General features: G+C 24.6%; 1 protein-coding gene across 2 annotated transcripts; it reads left to right on the top strand.

Annotated features, from left to right (window-relative positions):
* The first annotated feature begins 14,380 nt into the window (after positions 1-14,380).
* On the top strand, positions 14,381-19,751 carry LOC132927193 (E3 ubiquitin-protein ligase RNF185-like). 2 transcript variants are annotated; one of them, XM_060991676.1, is made up of 6 exons: positions 14,381-14,720; positions 15,100-15,260; positions 17,202-17,333; positions 17,629-17,683; positions 17,759-17,870; positions 17,964-19,751. In XM_060991676.1, the coding sequence occupies exons 2-6, from the start codon at positions 15,106-15,108 to the stop codon at positions 18,053-18,055; spliced, it is 546 nt and encodes a 181-aa protein (XP_060847659.1). In that variant the 5' UTR covers positions 14,381-14,720; positions 15,100-15,105; the 3' UTR covers positions 18,056-19,751. The 2 variants fall into 2 exon arrangements, with proteins under 2 accessions (XP_060847659.1, XP_060847658.1); XM_060991675.1 differs by having other exon boundaries at positions 14,382-14,811.
* Positions 19,752-21,386: the final 1,635 nt, after the last annotated feature.

The raw sequence follows: 21,386 nt of genomic DNA, 5'->3' as shown, positions 1-21,386 counted from the left end.
AGAACACGTCAAAAACATAAGGAGAGGGGACCATTTCAAAGGTATATATATTATAATGTGCACGCAAAACAACGACAATATTGTTGCTGGCGCTTTGCCGATGAAGGTTTATTATTTTTTTTATTATTATTATTATTGTCATTATAAATTATAATAATCCTTTATGGGCCTTACGTATTTATATTTTCATAAAGGCTAAATATTAATAATAAAAAAAAAGTTGTTGGAATATAATATTAAAATTAAATCGAACATCATTTGAGGTTAACGGGCAATTATAGCATTACCTATTATGGTCCTATAACGATGAAATAAAATAAAATGACTTTAAAATATATAATAGGAATCTACTCGTTTTCATAAAATATGTTAAATACAATAATTTTAATAAAATTTATGTTACGATTATACTTAAATAGAAATTTATGACTAACAATGTATATACCTATTCTTTACTCTTTACTTATATTGTAAATCAGATAAATGAGTAGCCTTAATAAGTATAATATACTAAACTACCTAAGAACATTTATATTTAAAGGAGCAAAGCAAATTAATGACCATAATTAACTCAAGTTAAGTTAGTGAACATGAGATCGTTAGAATAGTTAATAAATCATAAATAATAAATTTTACTCGTAAAGTTTGAAGTTGATAGAAAAAATTATTAAGTTAACTCAGTTAAAAAAAGTTTTAAAAATTGTTTTAATTAGTACATAAATCACATAAAGAATATTTTGTGATTATCTGTGTATAACATTATTTTAAAAAATATAGCAGAAATTATTATATTCGGTTATTTTTATTTAAAATCGTATAAATATACGCATACAATAATTATAACGTATAAAACTATTAAAACCGTCAATTTCAAAAAAACACTTTAATTTGATAACTTGATGGATTATTTTTAAATCAACTGAAAAAAGCCAATTTATTTCAACAGTCAATATATTTGTTAAGTTCTCAAATAAATCAGAAATGAACTAACTGTTTTAGTAAAAAGTTAAAAATAAAACATTTTAACTACCTAATTAATGTTTACCTTTTCCCGCGATATTGACTATACTTAGTCTATACATAGTACTTAATTAAGTATTATTCCATATTTTTTCATATATTTTAAAATATTACTTAACTTATTTCCACACATACTACGAAAAACACAAGTATATTTGCAATTAATGTATTGGTTTTACAATTATGTGTATATGTGTTAGTCTGACGTCGCGCGTCGCCTTTATAAGAGCAGTAAAAAAGCTTCAAACTTCAACTTTGAAGTTTCTGGTAAAGTGGTAGCAAATTGGATCTATAGTTGTAAAAGTAAAATGTTTCCAGTACTTTACAAAATAATCAAGAGAAACTAAAAACAAATATGAAAAAATGGGAATATTTATGAAACATGAGTATTCGATAAAATTGGTTTTTTATTTTCGTTGTAAATTTGTAATTCATTAATTGCAGTGGTTCATATATTAAACAAGAAATATAAATTGCATTTTAAATTTTAAAAGCGTTGTAGGTATATATACCTACCATATAGTAACTATATAATGAAGATTAATATATTCTACATTATTTAGCAAGTAGAAAGTCTTATTGAAATCGAAATTATTAATAGATTTTTGAATCATGAGTAAAAAACACTAAAAAAATATAAAGGCAATTATTTTGATATCATCTATAATTGTAAAAATAATAAATTTCTTTTTTTTTTAAATCTTTAAAGTATATAGGAATAAAAATTTAAAAAAAGCCATATTCAAAGCGAAGTAGCAATGCATTGATTTCATAATAATATGTTTTTTTTTATGTAGGTAAACTCAGAATCCTTTTTTGAATAGGCAATATTTTTCTAACAACTCATTAAAATGTTTTTCTCAATTTATAAGTGGTAGAAGCAGTTATAAGTAGGTACTAGCTACATATAGGTACATTCTAACTATATATACCTAACCTATGTTTAAATATATCAAATACATATTTGTTTAACTATAAGCGCTTAATTTTTCAACTACAGTAAAATCCCTTTACAACGAACTTTAGGGGACCGCATTTTTTTTCGTTATAACGCAAATTTCGTTGTAACAAAAATTCGAATAAGCTCTTTATATAAGCCCTGATTTTCGGCAGGGGACTTCTATGACTTTCGTTATAACGCGATTTATCGTTGTAACGGGAATTTACTGTATTATGATAAAATTGTTTATATTGAGTGTACCTACTTTGTTTTAGTAATTTTGAAACCACTTGGTGATAGTAAAATGAATCAAAAATAAATTGATGTCTCAAAGTTTATATTGAACTACAATCCCATTCGCGGTTCAACGTGTATAGGGATTAATTTATATAGGTACCTAATCAACTTAAATAATAATTTTTGTAATGAAATATAAATCAAAAATAGTGGCTAACAATCTATCATTGCAGGTAATGTAATGAAACATCACATTATATTATTATAATAATATATAAATTATAGGATGTTATAATTAAGTACAGGAAATTAGGGCTTGGAATGTCAACTTTCTTTGCCTTACTTGTATTATTTATTCTAGCCAATAGAGCTTATTATATATTATATATATATATTATATATTATATATTATATATTATTATTATTAAACATTTTGGGATATAATGAGTACAGATTTGGAAAAAGTTGTTTTACATACATATTTATTAATATATTTTTATTATTTATATAGAAAACCTTTTTGTTTTGTATATTTAAGATAAACAATTTAAATTCGATAGATATTAATTATAGAAATTCGATATTATTATTATATTATTATAGTTATTAACTTCTGTACTTTAAGTAATAAGGGTGTTCCTTATTTGTCAAAAGAATGAAAATTCAAAAAGTGGATGAACGTAAAACAAGGAAGTAACTTATTATGTATAATTAATATGACTCTAACTAGGGCTATAGGGACTTCTAGACGAACACATATATTTGTGCAATTGTCGAAAATATAGTTAAGTAATGTATAAATGTGTTTCAAAGAAAAATATGAGTTAATCTTAAAATGTGTTGTTGCATATTTTGCATAATTTTTTATTTTTGAGTTCATATTTGACCATTTTTATATAAAAGTGAAAGGTTTGATGGTTCTAGTTTATTTAAATTACATTAAAAGTATAAAAAAAACTATAAAATTAGTGTTTGTATTTTCCTTGCCGATCACTTGAATTCTTACACATGGTACACGGATAAGTGAATAAAAACTGTTGTTTGTTACTATACATTATATATATTATATTATAATTAATAATAAATAAATAATATTCTATAGATATTAAATATGATTTATATTCATATTCTGTATATAAATTTACACTGATTTTAATAAAAATAAAAATGAATATTTTTTTGTAAATACCTACATACTTTAATAGCATATTTATTATAGTATAGCAATAATTCGAAAAATAATGCAGACATTTTAGTGCAATTTATTCAATGTAATATATGACTAAATATATAATAGCCTACCTTTTACAATGGTCAAAACTAAAAAATAAATAAGAAAACCACTAAATTTTTTTTTTTTGAAATTCAAAAATAGCTATTTTGTAGAATTATTTATTTGTAAATATGGAGAATAAAACAATTTTAAGATCGGTTTAATTTTGAATGAAATATTATGGTAAAATTGTTTTATTTAATAATAGTCCAAATTAATTTTAACTCCCTTGTAGTCAAATATGAAATATATATATATAGTTTTATCTGAATAATATGTTGAAAATATGTTGTATTTAAATTATAATAGACCTAACAATTTTTGAAAGTACTAACTACTAAATAATAATATTAATAAATTATACTCTGGTGAGGTTATTGTTATAGTGTTATTAATGTTACATATTATAATGTCAAAATGCTATCAATGCGTAAATAACTTAATTTAACATTATATTACGTATAGGTAGTCTTAATTTGTATTTTATTTCACCGTATTAATTTAATAAAATGAAATTTACTATTCTTGAATACGTAGAAATGGTATTTATTTATTATAAAAATAAATAAAAAAACCTTACATAAAATATCAACGAGTTGTGTGTTCTCAATAATTAGCTTAATAAATAATGAATTAGCAAATTAAATATCAAAGTGTGAAAACCATACAACTTTTAACTTTATCATATAATAATATATATGTGCTGTCATTTTTTGAAATAGAAATTTCTTTTGTTCGTTCAAAATTAAACCGATTTCAAAATTGTTTTACTCTCCATATTACAAATAAATAACTTTACAAAATGGCTATTTTTAAAATTTTTAAAATTTAAGTGTTTTTAATTTTTTATCATTGTAAAAGGTAGGCTATATTAGTTTAAAAAACTGCTCTACAACATCTACATTATTTTTTGAATTACAACTACTGAATTTCCAATTAATTTACATACTGTATATTGCGATCATTTTAAGGTCATATCCTTAATGAATACACTTAAAAATAATTTATTTAGTGAGTACTTAAGTGCAGTTAGTAAATGTTGTCCTAGTATAAGAAGTTTTCCAATTGGTTAAAATTCGGTTTCTCAACTATAACTATGTAGGTTAGATTTTTGATAAGTAATTAATTATTACTGATTAATACGACATAATTTCAGTGTTTCTTTTATTTTCTTCTCAACGAGTTATTTGGGGAAAATTTCTACACTATTTAAGAGAACGTTATACATACACATGTGTTGTCTCTGTTTTACTAACATACATCATAGCAACTTTGGGTTAAGCAAAACACATTTTATGTTGTTAGCTTTTTAATGTTGGAGTCAATTTACCTATATATGTATAATAAAACTTAAAGGTAAGACTATTATCTATCTAATTATAACTTTAAAATGTTCATAACTCTCTTTAAAATTATAATATCAATAAAAGCATATGACATTTCCAAGATAATATTCTTACCTTTAAATTTGATAATAGGTAAATTTACCCTAATATTAAAGTTAACAACACAAAATGAATTCTGCTGAACGAAAATTTTCCATATTGTATGTATGTAAGACAGAGCTATACAGCAGGTATATATAACATCCTCTTAAAGGTAATAAGAAATAAAAATCATAAATTTACATTTAATAGAAAAATTTCCAATGTACCAACGTACAAATACAACTGCTATAACTGTGTTTTAAGTCATAATATGCAGTGTGTCCCAAAAGTCTAGTATCATCTTTAATATATCCGAAGAAAATCAATACATGTAAATGTGGTTATTTTTTATAGTAATAACTAATAAGTATGGAAATTCTAATTGAATGGCATAAGATTCAATTTTTTTTTCAAAAATTCAAAAATCATCAAGCAAATTTGGATAAGACTCATTTGCGCACAAAAGCACAACTCGTTTGCGCACACATATTTTAGATTTAAATAATAAAGGTACAGCTTGTTTGCGCACCTATTTGTACACCTAAAATGTAAAATCACTAGATTTTAAAGTTCGATATATTTACTAAATTTATAACTATCTACATTGATTACATTTTTACACTTTTTACCTCAACGCGTTTCAAAAATATTACAAACTTGTATATCCATAATTAAAACTGATTTAGAAGTAGTAGTTATAGTACCGTTTGCTGGCAAACAACTATTAAAAAGTTTGAAATCTATCAATATCTTAATATCTAAATGTTTAAGTTTAATACACGACGATTATTTTTGATATACCTAGATAATAGGTATAGTAACGTACATTAGTAATCTTTTGCGTTTTGTTAATGCTTTATGCTATATTTTTATTATAAAATAAATGTATATTGTTATAGAATATTCGAAAATTAATAAATTGTACCAATAATGGCGATAATTCAATTACTTTGGCGTCTTTAAGGTGTCTAAATTTAAAAATGCAAAATATGTTTTCACAGTGCTAATGTAGTATGCAAACGAGTCATCCGTTTTTAGTTTAACGGGTTTCGTTGTGCGCAAATGAGTCCTTATTTTCTTAATTTTTTTTTAAATTGTAAGAATTAACAAACAAAATACCGGTTATCAAAAATTGAAATTTTTAATCTTAACCAAAAGCTTCACTAATAATTAGATATTTACAAATTGTCATGAGAAAAATCAGCGTTCCAATCGAAATTGATGAAATCACGCAATTCGTGTTTGCTAGGTAACAAAATTGTTTTTAGAAATTCAAAAACATTATTGGCTCTTGGTCAATTTTTTTTTTTTTTATGAACTGAATTAAAAAACACGATCAACAAAATGGCTATCTTAAAAATGTTAAAAACTTAATTGCATAAAAAACAGACAACAAAGAGTTGAATGTCGTCATTTTCGGTCTGCGGTGGATTGCGTTGACGGACGGGAGTTTTCGGTACCAGGGTTGCATGTGCTAGTCGCTATTCTTTCTTCAATTTTCATGTCGACGCGCGACAGCGTTGTAGACGTTGTAGGTACATGCTGGCAGCGATTGTACTACCGATACAACACGACATACATTCCTGTTACATTTATTCTAATATTTCGCGTTATAAACGGATAAAACGCGTTAAAATGTTAAAATGTTTGCAGCAAAAAATTTTTAGATTTTCAATTTTCATATACTTCAGATAGCAAAGTAAACCTAGGTGGTAGGTGTGTGTGATTTTTAAGAGATCGAAATTAAAATTTCAGTACCCTCGTATACTTTTCTAATATGTTAGTCATTTTTTAAGCTATTTAGGGACAATTGAAAATTTTGATTTTTTAGTTAAAATTTGGACGATAATGCTGATCACCTCTATAATAATCAAACGTGACTCGTACTACCGTCAATTACGATATAAATACGAACTGGCTTAGCTAAAAACAAATACCAAAATTTCTAATATTATATATTTATATTGTAGTTATTATTTATCATAAATCAAAATATAATATATTGTTCACGACGCTAGGTTGAAAACTTGAAAATTATATTAAAAATTATAGCGTATTATGCTACATGAGAAATCGTCATCATTTATTTTTTTATTATTTGAAATTTTTTTGAATTTTTTTGAATTTTTAAATTAAAAAATTACGTTAACGTATTAGCGACGTTTCAATGTGTATTGTATGTAATACGAGTTGAAAATCTAAGACGGCCAAACAGTCAATACTACTAAGTATATTGTATGATAATATATTAAAGTATTTTTTTTTACTTTAAATAATATAATAAGTTCAATTACTTTTTACCGAAAACATTGCAATTTAAAATGTAATTTTATGTATAAATTCCCATGAATAATATTTTTAAATTACAAAACAATAACTAAAATTGTTATTTTTCGTTTAAATATCCTAATTTTTCCCAAATTGTTACTTAAAATGTTTATATTATGGGTTAAAAAGCTTAAAATAGTAATACAAGGTGACAAAGTAGGTACCATATAAGTTTGACTTACAAGAATTATAAAAAAAAACTAATACCTAATACTTTATGAGCGTCTGATATTTAAATTTTGAAGGACTTGGTCATTCGTGTATTAAATAATTATATTAGTTTTTTTAATGTATAGCCAAAGGATATTAAGGTAAAAAAGCCAATAAAGGTAATTCAAAGGATATTATTTTAGAAATTTTATACATTCAAATATTACCTAAAAAATAAATTTCTTTATTTGATGAAATTTTCAAAATATTTATGCTGTCGTTTTAAGCTATTTATAGAAATTAGAAAATTTGGAATATGTTTATTACTTTTTAAATGTTGACATTAGATTTGACATTTAGATTTGGTCAAAAATCTTGAAAATTAAATACAAGATTCCATAAAAGTTGGTTTTTCAGTGATTTTCAAATATTACAAATACATAGGCACGATATTTTTATAAACATTTAAAGTTCAAATTTTGTCGAATTGGATGAATATAAAAATGTAATTAAATAATTTAAAATTTTGACTTTTATTATTATACTTTTCTATAAGTAATGACATTTTCTTTCAAGACATCACAAAAAAAATATTAAGAGTATAGTTCATATTTTGTTATTTTTGTTATAAGGATATATTTCTTAATTTTACAATTGTATAAACTATAAAGCTTGTTTAATTATTAATGATGATAATATTTAAAAATTTGTAAATATTAAAATATATATACATTTTTAAAGATTTCAGTTTTCACCATACATGATGATTCACCAAGGACGTCCACTCCTTTTATTTCTTTAATAACGGAATAATTCAAAATGTGAATATTAACTTTTGACTTACCTACATAAATGCTGAATAAAACGTAGTCACATATTTTTCGTTAACGGACGCTTTTCGGAAACCACTAGTATTCATCAGATCCGTGGTCCATACTCCATGGAGAGCCGAAATCGAGCGCCACTCGCTTTCCCCGATACACCGATATTCCGCGTTATTCAGCATGAGCTTGTAGTACGAGCGACGTGATAAAGACTTGCGCCAGGCCAACGGTTCCAAGTGCCGCTTGAGCACGGTTACAAGCTGTACTACGGTTTGCCGAAAACGTGTACCACAAGTTGGGCGGCCATGAAAAAGAGCTACGCACGCCTGCCGAGTGCCTACGACGTCTAGACTAGGAGCACTTTACGAAGATCAACAGTTCGGGGCGGAGGTCGTGCGCACCGTGGACAAGTGCGAGGAATGCACTGGTCTGCAGGAGGATGATCTAAAACAGACGACTTGGATGAAGAAATCGAGTCGTTAACCAGCTGGTGAGCGGAAAACACGAAAACGTAAATTTCTAAATTGAAATTAAATTCATAATAATTAGTTAAACCCAGCTATTTTTGCTACTTTACAAATTTTAGGTACCTATCTATAGAAAAATAAACAAGATAATGTCATCCTACCCCCTAGGTAATTAATAATTATCGTAATCGAGATAAGGTATACGTTTTTTCCGCAGCACTCAACGAGTGCGAAACGTCAACTATGTCCAAACCCCATGTCCATGTGTCCCAGTGCCAGTACCTAGTTGACTCTACAGGACGCCTTTTCCTTTACGCAATACGCTGCACTCTGCACTATTATTTACCTGTGGTAAAATATGACTCAAACCCATATTTATTTAAATATAAATATTCCATAAGCACAAATTAATTTTTCAAAAATAAATTGTATTTTATCAAAACCATATAGACATATAGTTATTTATTAAGCTTGTACAGTAATATCAAAATGAGTTTGAAAATTTTAAATTTAAATTACATAACTACAATCTGTATTCTGTAGTAATTAGTACCGTACAGTTGAACTTCGAAGCCCACAGTTTTTAAATCCAATTTGGAAATTACAAGTTCCCGTGCTTTTATATTAGAATTGACTTTAGCAAATACCATATGATATAAATTTATAATGCATAATGCATAATGTAGGTATATACGGTTACGGTATATGTAAATAATTATTAACCGTCACGGCATCACCGTAATTTGTTACAAAAAAAACAGTACGATAAGAAGGTAAAATACCAAACTTCAACTGAACTTGATCACTATTGCTTTTGAAATATAAAAATACTATATATTTAAAAAAAAATTATAATAAGCATCAAATTTTAAACTGAAACTTATAGTGTAACAGGTACAATATCGTATCTATTAGGTAAACAATTTATTTTGGTTTGCGTTTTTATCTCACTATTAAGATATAAAAGTGCAAACAAACTTGAGTTTTTAGCCTATCGAAAAAAAATAGTCGATTTGCGCTTTTGGGTTTCATCGAATTTTTCTATAAAAAGAAAAAATACCTTTTTTATGAGCTTTATGTATTTATAATGGAATTAAGTTGTCAATTACATTTTAGGAGATGTAGTCATAGACGAACCTTACATTAATTGTGGCCAATTGTGTGTCATTACTATCTTATAAATTATAATTTTTATCGTTATAACTGTCTGAAATTGGACTATGTCCAACATTTTCATTGGTAAGTTTTTTTTATCTCTAATACCATAATATTTCATAATCCAATATAGGTACTTAAATTTCTAATTGATGGTTAATTGTTATTTATTTTTATAAAATGTATTAAACCTATAAGAATATTAAGCAGGCTGCAGGTACAAACACTTGTAATGAAAGTAATTTACTTATCTACTTTACTATTACTACTATAGTTTTTTTAATTTATAAACTTATTTATGCCATTTATAATTTTAATTTGTATATGCATAAAATTAAAATCATAAATTTCTATTTTTCATAACTCCTTAAAAATACAAAATACCTATGTTATCAATGTTCATCAAATCAATGCCAGGAAAAATACATTTATTTTAATGATTTTGCTTTGAAATGGTTACTAAGACTTTTCAAAAATGGATTTTAAAAAATATTGTTCATTGCTAAATAATTGTATTATTCTATATCTCAAATAAATCCTAAAACAATGAGTTTCAATGAGTCAACATTTTTATAGCTTACTCTTCATATAGTGATAAAAAGAAGTAATATTAATGGATGCCTTTTTTTAAACTGTATTGCTACAACAAAATTATTACATTTAGTATTTGATGTTAAGTGGTTTCAAAATTCAAGATAGTACCTAATTTAAGTACTGTGGGTGCTTCTTTGCTGCACATCTTAAGTATTTTAGATATAAATTGAAAACAATTAAACAACTGATACATATCTTTCTGGATTGTTTACTACTCCTTAATCCTTACTATAATAATATAATATGTTTCCATTAGCATTAGTTATGTATACAAATGTTACCTTGTTCAAATATTCTTGTGATCTAAATAATATAAGTCTGAGAGGAAAATTATAATAGTTATGAAAGTTATAGGTACAACCAATTCTATCAACAATAATGAACTAATCTTTATTATTTTTCAATTTTGAGAATTACATTTTATAAAGGATATAACATTATAACTTAATAAATGTTTACCTATAATAAAACTGAAATATGTTGTTAAATTAACATAATTTAATATATTTGTTTTATAAGATTTTTTTTTATTATCATTATTTTAGTTAAGTACTTTGGTATTGAAAAATGTTCAATAAAATAGAAAAAAGTCAAGGTATTTGCTAGGATTGTTACAAGTTTGAATGCTATTGCCAACAACGTTTCTTAGAAGATTAGCCACTATATAACCAAGGCCGTACCTGGGGGGGGGTTAAACTCCCCTCCCAGCGAAATTTTTTTCGTGTTATATTATGTAGTAGTAAAATAACTATTTCAATCTTTGTTATAATCAAACCACAATTTTTTTAGCTTAAAACCCCCCTCGAAATTAATTTTCAGTTACGGCCTTGAATATAACAATGTAGTGTTCCATACCAATAAGTGGCCTATCTACAAAGTATACTATATACATACTTAAATATTTTATTTGCAATAAATTTATTTATATTAAATATTATAATGTTTAATATATTTATAGAAATATTCCCTAGCAGATACTGTGATAAAAAAGTACAAGGTATTCGAAGAATTTAGGAAAAAAAGTAGGTTCAGATAAATTTTAATTAAAATTATCTTTATGGTTTTATTAAGCTAATATTTACTAATATAAAACAAATATGTGCATTATACACAAAGTTTCTTCATATGTTTTTTTTTCATTCAATGCTCGAAAATGAAATAGTTTTTATGTCTTAAAGTCTTAAATTATAAACATATTGATCGTTATTTTACTTTTCTAATAGTTTTTAAAAATTATAACTAGATAATTTTGTATTGCTTTATAGAAGCACAAAGCATTATAAATTTATATGTAAAGAAAAATAATTATATTATTATTAGTTTGAAAAAACAAAATACTAAATTTATGTTTAAAATTAATTTAATTTGTATCATTATTTATAAAATAGGTTAGGCTAAGCAAATCCTGATTTTTTATTTAAATTTTTCAATAAATAAGTAATTGAGGCCAGTATTTTCATCAGAATAATTAGAAAACTAATAAAAATTTCTCTTTTGACATTAAAATACAAACCTTCTATCTAATGAATTTTAAAAAAAATTTTTAGATGTATTAAGCAATTACAAATTGTAGGCAATAGGCACTAATTTAATATAGACAATTAAAAATGAAATAATATAATTAAAATGAGATACAGCAGCTATAACTTAGAATAAAGTTATGTAGTAGACACTGATTTCCTTATACATATAAATAATTACCTATACCGTTATGATTACCTATATAAATATTATAATCGATCATTCAAACAACATTTATATATTGAATTCTATCTAGTATTTTCAATTATATAATTATTGATGTATAAAGTAAGCTAGAAAAATATAATATATACATATTATGTATAATTCACAATTTTAATTACTTCAGATATTGATATAGTAAAAATTTAAACAGATAATCTAACAACTGTATCTATAGGTTGCTGAGTTATTGATTTCATCAAAACCTCTGTTTTTGATAATAAATTGATTGTTTGTCTGCAACAATTTTATATTAAAATGACGAATAGATATCTATCTAATCAATAATTTTGTCAGCTATTATACATAATACATCACTTAAAATTTAAATGGATCTTATCAAAAAAAGAAAGTACTAATTACTCGTTATTATATTATATTATTTGCTCATCAAAATATTTATTACTTTTTATAATATTTATCAATTTAATCTTAAAGCAGATTTATCAAAATTAATGTAATGTACCAAATTGATTCTACCTCCATAGCACTACCTATTGTAAAGAATAATGTCGTAAAACAAGAAAAAAATTCATATTTAATAAATTATATATTTAGATTGTCAGGTACTTATCTAATTTAAGTTTTTGAAAAATTATATTTATGAAAAATTAAATTATTTTAACTAAAAGTTTCATTATTTTTAAAAACTTAAATTAGTGGTCCATATAAACTTTGCATTCGATTGAACTGGCTCATTTCATTATTTTCACTCCAAGTTGTAGTTAAGAGGACACTTTTTTAATAATAAAAAAAAAATATGGTATAAAATTAAATACAAATTAAAAAAATCTTTTGATGAATCGTAGTATTATATATTCCATTTATTCATTTCTTTCATTTTTACCAAATACTTTTCTTGGAATTTTAATTTTTAACTAATCAAACTAGTTTAATTTTTTTTTTATTTAAATAAAATTTTGACTAAATTTAAATTTAAAGTGTAAAAAAAATTGTTCTTATTTATTTTTGAAATTTTTAGGTTGCTATAGTAACTTTTAAAAAACCTTTTATTAGTTTTCATGTTTTTTTTACCAATAAGCAAAAATGTTTTGATTCATAAATCGAAAAATTACTAAAAAAATAAAAAATTTAAATGTACATATCTACCATAAAAATGTTAAAATGTTTTATTGCTTTGAAATTCATGATTTCTAAAAAAATTTATATTTATATTTATTATAGAAAAATATTTGGGAAAATTAGTATCTACAGTTATCCATTTTTTAATTATCTACCTAGGTACATCAAATTTACCATGATTGGTGAGCAATGACTGATGACTAATTAGTAATTATTCAGTAATGAGTATAGGTATTATTATATCATTGATTTTATTTTTAAATTATATGATTAACCCGTGGACCCACTGACCACAGGCCCGAACACAGCATAACGCTGGTGAACCCATAGACCTATAAACTAGTTTCATATAAATATATTATAATGCAATGTAATCATAAATATAACTTAAATGTTAACAGAATACAGATCGCCTGCTAAAAATATTTATAGTGGATAAAAATAGATTAATATTTTATATTTCCATCATATTAAATGGATAATTTGTCATTATATATGAAAATATATTAAATTTTTCATTTAAATATAATTTATGAATAAAATATTTAAAATAATACACATCATAGTTCATTGTAAAATCAATTATGCATTCATTCATTCATTGCTCCGCTCAGAATTAGTAACGTTGTCAACTGAAATATTAGCATTTTACATTCAAATAATGCCTTTTTGCATAACTAGTGTTTTTGTCTTAATGAGTTAATAAGTTAACCTGGACGGCGGACATATTGTAGGTGAATAATGAATAATATTATAGTAGAGTAGTAGAAAAACAATTAATAATACAAATTCAAACAAAATAAAATTCGGCGTCTGGCTTTCGATAAAGCAGTAAAAGCGTTCAATTTTCGAGGAAGGAGTTTTAGTGTATCGTTACGTATCGGTGGTACCTATCGGTTCCAGAAGTTGCATCGTTATAATATGACGCGCGACGTACGACGTACCGACACGACCGATATTGAAATGAGACTTTGAGAGTTGTAAACTTGTAATGAGACCTTCTCACCTTGGATGCTATACGACACGTACCTGTTACGTAAATTGTTTATTCCAAGTTGAACGCATATAATTTTCCTCCACCATAATTTGTATATACTGAATATTATACTGATATAAACGGTTTTTTTTTCTACTCAAGTGTATAATGTATATAGTGTATGGTGATACAAAGCCAAACCGCTTTTTTCCTCAGTGAAAGGTGCATTACTACAATTTATTTTGTAGTAGTATGTTATTATGGTTGAAATGTCATTATTTATTGGTTAGCAATCTTTAATCGCGGTAGAATCGCAGAGCGCGGCTGGTGGTTGCCGGCTGGTGTATATGATTGCCCATTGGTTCCTACCGCAGTAGCCACTATCAAAATATCAAATACTACAAAATATTATTTTTTTTTTTCCATTTCATTTGGTCATAACTAGAAAGACAGAGTCACGAGTCTGTTCTCGCCGTTGTCGGAGACCGGAGTTCATATCCCACGTAAGCCATATTTTACCCATTGTCATTGAAAACAGTGTAGAACGTGAGAACGTTCTGTGCAAATACTCGAACATTCTTCTAGCTGTAATTCGTAAGTCTAAAATATAAACAACATAAGATTATCAATCTCTGTTGATCACGTAGAACGTCATGATGTGCGTAGGTGTGGTTTAGGTATATAATCGAAACCATAGTTATACATGTTGTATATGTCATTCACAAACACAATAATTATACCTTTGAAAAAATTGTTCGAAGTCTAATATATTTTTTTAGTGCTTAAGCTATTTGTGTATTTTCAGTATAAAATATTACATTAGCTTGATTTTACAATATTATTATTTTTTTTATATCAATTGTTTGTTTTTGAACGTGTCAGGGCACGATGGCTACCGTTACCAACGAGTCTGATTCTTCGCGAAAAAATACGAACAATGAAGAAAATGATAATAAAGATGAACAGAATAACATGTTTGAATGTAACATATGCTTGGATAATGCAAAGGACGCTGTTGTCAGTGTCTGTGGTCATTTATTTTGGTTAGTATCATTGCCAAATCAAAACTAATAACAAGTAAATTTATTAGTTAAGCATGGGCCGGGCCATGATTTAAATATTACAGGTTAGTTATGGGTGGGATTGTAATATTATTCATCGTGCCGGGCCGATCAAAAATAAAACTAATTAATTTAATTGGTAACACTATGAGATAGGTTTTTAATTTAAATTATATAAATAATTTTTTTACACCTCTACTCGCTTACTGATAGTTTTTTTACAAAAAGAAAATATAATTATTATAAGTTTATTATTATTTTAATTCTATTCTATTATTATATTAGTTAATAAGAAATTAGCAGGTTTAAAAATATATTTTAATTTTAATAAAATTTAATATATTTATTGTTTTAATTAAATGTTTTTGTGTACTATATCAATACTGAAAGGAAATAAAGTTTATGTATATTTTTATTTATAAATGGGCATGGTTGGGTTGGACTTTGAAATAAAAATTACAAACAGGCCTGGTTAGGTTAGACAGTTTATAAGTTTAAGTTTTAGGCCGGATCGGGCCGAAAAATAACGGCCCGTGCTGATCTCTAGTTTATACATATTTTTATATTACCTACATGTATGTATGATTTTATTTTTACTATTTAATGTTGAAATAATATAATCAAAATCATGAATCATTATTAGTTATTTAGGGTGTAGATTTTATGTGATAAAAAAGTCAAACTATTTAATTATTTATTTTGTTAGTTTTGTCAAAGTATTTATTAAAAAAATAAAAATTTATATTCATTAAAAAGATTTGTTTAAAAATTTTTTTATAGTTTTAATCATATTAAAAAAAAAGTATTCAATAGAAAAACAATTGAACCAATAAGAACAACTGTCACCAGTCACTAGAATAATATTGATCATAATATAATTGATAAAGTGATATAAAAATAGTTTATCTATTTCATCTTATTTATTAAGAGGACGCCACACCTGCATGAATTGTCTCTGTTCTATGCAGCAAGAACCTCTAGGGCTGTAATCCAAGTTAAACAACAAAAATTTCAGTGGAAATTTTGGACTGTGCAACATCGTTTTAATTTTTTCGATATCAGAACTACAAAAATAGTTGATAAGTTTGAAAAACACAAATATAATGATTTTTGAAACAATAAAAACTTTTTTTGTATTAGTGATATCAAAAAATTAAAAACGATATTGTACAACCAGTTTTCCTTTTTATAGTGTAAAAATTGGTTTGTTTAATTTGGACTACATCCCTTTGGTGGTTCTTGCCCATGTGGAGTGTTTTTACTATGTTGTACGTTTGAAAGACAGAGACACAGGGTGTGGCGTTCTCTTAAGATATTGTCCATTATTATTTATTATCTATAATGTTTATGAATAGGTAAATATAAAAATATAAAATATTTTATGAAGTATAAATACAAAACATTTAATTAGGTATTTATAAGTTAGATTGTTTATTTATATTTTTAAACTAAAAACAATTACCAATTGTAAAGAATTTCTAAAATACCTTCATACATATTCTGCTAATATACTTGCTAAAAATTAGAAAATTAATTAATTTTGCACTGTCTTAAAAGAGAATAATCGGTTGACTGACCGATTTCCATGCTTCTACCAATAACTTATACTATTGGGTGGTTCCCAAATTAAGTATAATAATATTACTAACTAGAAATATTAGTCATATATGTTTATATATTGTTTTTGGGAAATGTCTGCTTATTAGGCGAGGAGCATTTAGCCTCGCCACTGCCAGACCAGTCAATTGGTGTGTGCAAAAAGTGATTATTCTCTTTGAGACAGAGTATACATTCATATTTTTGCTGATTTATTAACTATTATTATTAGGTATACCTAATAATTAGTAAATTACTAATTACTATTGCTGTATAATTTAATAAAATAATGATATATTATTTTGTTAAAACTAAAATATGTTACAGCTGGCCATGTTTGCATCAATGGTTAGAAACTCGATCAAGTCGTCAAGTATGCCCCGTATGTAAAGCTGTAATAAGTAAAGATAAAGTAATACCAATTTATGGACGTGGAAATTCTAAACAAGAAGATCCTAGGTAAATTGAAATGCTAATGATTATGTTCCAAATCATTGAAAATAAATATATCCACTCAAAATATTTTACTTTTTTGTTATTTTCAGTACTTGAAACAGTAATATGCTATATTTTAGGAATTGCCTATCAAAAATAATTTTCATTGCATTTTTAATACAGATTAATTCTTACTATTTTAAGCAATTATAATTAACTCATTCACAATAGAATGTTTTACATATATATTATTTATCATAATTTGTAAATAATTTTTATGAACTTAGTGTTCATTATTAAATATATTTTTATGTTTCAGAAATAAAGTGCCACCTAGGCCTGCTGGTCAAAGAACTGAACCTGAACCTAATTCTGTAAGATATCATCTAGCACATCTAGCATCATTTTTTTTTCTAATGTTCATGTAAAAGTAATTTTAATCTTTTTAGGGTTTCCCGGGTTTTTCTTTTGGTGATAGCGGTTTCCATTTATCGTTTGGAATAGGAGCATTTCCTTTTGGATTTTTAACATCACTTAATGTTACTGATCGTCCGCACGGAGGTAATTTCATAATAGTTATAGTTTTATGTTCTAATTTCAATAACAAATTAAATTAGTTAAATTGAATTAATTTGTATATTTAATAAATTCCAGTTGCTAATCAACTACATCAAGATGATCAATACTTATCAAAACTTTTCTTATGGATTGCAGTAATATTTATTATTTGGCTATTAGTGGCATGATTTACTCTATGAGTACGTTCTTTTTATTTTAATTATTATTATTATTATTATTATTATTTTACCATTCAATTAACTACAATAGTAAGCACTTCATGAGGGCTTAATTTTATATATTATTGTTATTCACTTTTTTAGCTATATAAGTTTTAAATATACTTCAATTTTTATTGTATGGCGCTGAGTCTAAAATTTTTAACTAATAGTGTTAGTTATGTTTTTTTATGATATAAAAAACTTAAACTATAATATTAAACTTTTTAACAATTTGACAAATATTTTGTCTATGAATTTATTAAGAATATTTATAAAACCAACATTAATTCAGTAGTTCTATTTTTGAATTATAAATTCATGCCGAATTTACAAATATTAATTTATTATTGTATTATTTATAATAACTGAAACAATTATATTAAATTTCATAGCCCAATTATGTATTTATGAATATTGTATTATTTATAATTATAATTAATATGATGGTTTTTTTCAACTTAATTAAAATATAATTCTTTATGAATGCTTATGTTAAAACATATTTGTTTTTTTTTTTTTAATTATTGTGTTCATCCTGTCCATTTTAAGATTTAACCCACAACCAATACCTACTTTGTATTCATTTTTTTTTATTTTTTTTGTTTTTTTTTTTAAATTTTGAATTCAATTTTTCGAGGACGTTATACCTAAATGTTATGTCCCCTTGCATAATCATTTTAAAATTAAAAATGCATCGTTAAGCTTATAATATTTATAACTTTGGCTAGAAAAAAAAATATCCAAATATTTTATTAAATTCTATTCAGAATATTCATACTATTAAAGTTGATAATATGTAAATTTATCCTAGTATTAAAAACAGCTAAGTATAAAGTATTTAGATAATTCTTTTGGAAATAAATTTAGCTGTTATATTATGTTAGTAAAACATATTACAAAAGCAATGGGTATAACGATTTACATTAAATAAGTAAATTAACATTTATCATAAGTATTAAAATTTTAAGAATATTAATTATTTTTGGCTGGGTTTTTTTTACTGTTAGAAACTGAATAGGTTGTTAATTAAAGGTGTGTAAGTTGATCATCAGTTATCTAATTTAACATTTTTAGTATATTTTAAAAATCTATTATTGATTTAATAATCTTTATATTATATAATTTTATGTCGTTACAAAGCAACATTATTGAAAACATTGTATTTTTTTTTACAATTTTTACTATAATAATTTAAACTTTTGTACTGCTTTGAATGATGACATTTTTAATTTCATAATCTGAAGCAGATTGTTATTTGGAATTCAATGATATATTACATAAATCAAAGTTCAGAAATGTATTTATTTATTTTGAATGAAGTTTAGATAACTGAAGTAATAGGCTAACATTTTGCGAGGTATCCCTGTTCAATTTCACTTCGCTCTTGTAAGTTATAAATATTTTCATTACATAGGATACTCATCCAAAATTTGTTTTCTATATTTTTAAGTACTCCAAAAAATATTTTGCCTAATAAGTTTATAATAATAAAAAATAGTAAAATGTTTATATTGATTTGTAAATACTAAAAGTCATGTAAAATGTTTTCAAAAACATTTATAGTTTAATCTTTGGTTTGTTAACACCTGTTATATTTTATAACCCTATGCTATTGATAATTATTATTTTCAAGAACAATTATTATAAATATTATTACTATGCATTCTTTAGAAGTTGTTAATGACATGACAATTGGTTATTTCTAAATAAAATATATAAGTAATAAATTAAAATAACTGTTGATTCATTAATATTTATATATTTTTTTCAAGTATACTTATCTAAACATTATATTTAGTGTTAATAGTATTTACTATACATAAGTTGTACACATTTTACATTTAAACACGGAACATTGAATTACATAGTTGAACCAACCATACAAAATTATGTAAACGTAGCTTCTTTTTACAGGCTTCCTTAACTCATTTTATTAAGTATTATTCAATTAATCTTATAATTATTGTGTGCTCATACTTTTATAATAAATTATAAATTTCATTCTTGAAATTCTAGGAAACATTTCACACAGTTTGTTTTTCTGACAGAATAACTGTTTAATATGTAGCGAATTGCAAAATTCATCAAACCATTTCCCGGTTTTATATATTGTTTTAAGTAAGTTTTTAATCTTATGATTTTATGTTTGTAATATCCATGATTTACTAAGCATGCATGCTCACTTCTATTTTCCTCTTTAATTATGCATTTATTTAAATTTTGATTTTTTAAATTTTTAAATACTTGTACTGATCATATTTCAATTATTTACATTTTTTTGCCTTTAAAGAGTTTCCTATGGTAGTAAAATAAATTTTACTCAAATGAAAATTATATTTTTTAATTTAAATTTTTAAGCATATTAATATTGATTTTGACTAATTTATATACACCTATTAACATTTTCACTAAGAATTTCCAGTTAAAAAAAAAAAATATTTTCATTTGAAAGCTTGGTTGCTACTTGAAACTCTTTAAATGGTATAGAATGCTATAAATATGATTAATTTTTAACTTTACTTAAAATAACCATGTATCAACATTTGGAAATGATTATAAAGTAAAGTAGTAATGAACATACTTGGTGAATTATCTTATATTTATTACTATATTCATTGAATATTTATTATTTATTTCACACTTGTAAATTTAGCTGTTGACAATATTAACATATTTTACTTTATGAGATCAAATATCAAAAGAATTGTTTATAATAACCAAATTTCAGTCCAACCAACTATGATGGTAAGATGATGAAATTATTTTTTAAGAAACTTTAAAAGTAAAAATGTAATTTAATAATACTTTATTTGAGTAAACACAAATACAAGAGTAAATTTTACTTTGACAAATGCCTACTTTCTAGTGTACTAAACTTTTAGTTATATCTAACTCAATAATTCATTGTATAAAAGAATTCAATCTACCAACACATAAAATTACTATACTTCAGTGTCTTGAGGTATATACCAAATGATGACATCAAGTTAAGGTGAATTATCTAAGAACTATGCCACTAGTCGGAATACTCTGCACAAATTCCAATTGAGCACATTCATTTTTAATATAAATTTATCCATAATATATTTTTTTATTATTATTATTTTAACATTGCTGTAGAACGCAAGGCTGATTTTTATTTACTAGAGTCCGCACTCCGCAATTAAAAAATTTTGCTGCTTAATGGGATGAAAATAACAAAATGTACATATTTTGTTAATTAAACTTCAAAAACTAAAATAGTCTGAAAGTAAATATACATTTTTCAATTTAATATAAATTAAGTAATTATCTTTTA

This window comes from Rhopalosiphum padi, chromosome 3, assembly GCF_020882245.1.
Source record: "Rhopalosiphum padi isolate XX-2018 chromosome 3, ASM2088224v1, whole genome shotgun sequence".
In the NCBI taxonomy this organism is placed as follows: domain Eukaryota; kingdom Metazoa; phylum Arthropoda; class Insecta; order Hemiptera; family Aphididae; genus Rhopalosiphum; species Rhopalosiphum padi.
Note: the sequence above shows the minus strand (reverse complement) of the source record. Positions and strands in the feature narration are given on the sequence as shown.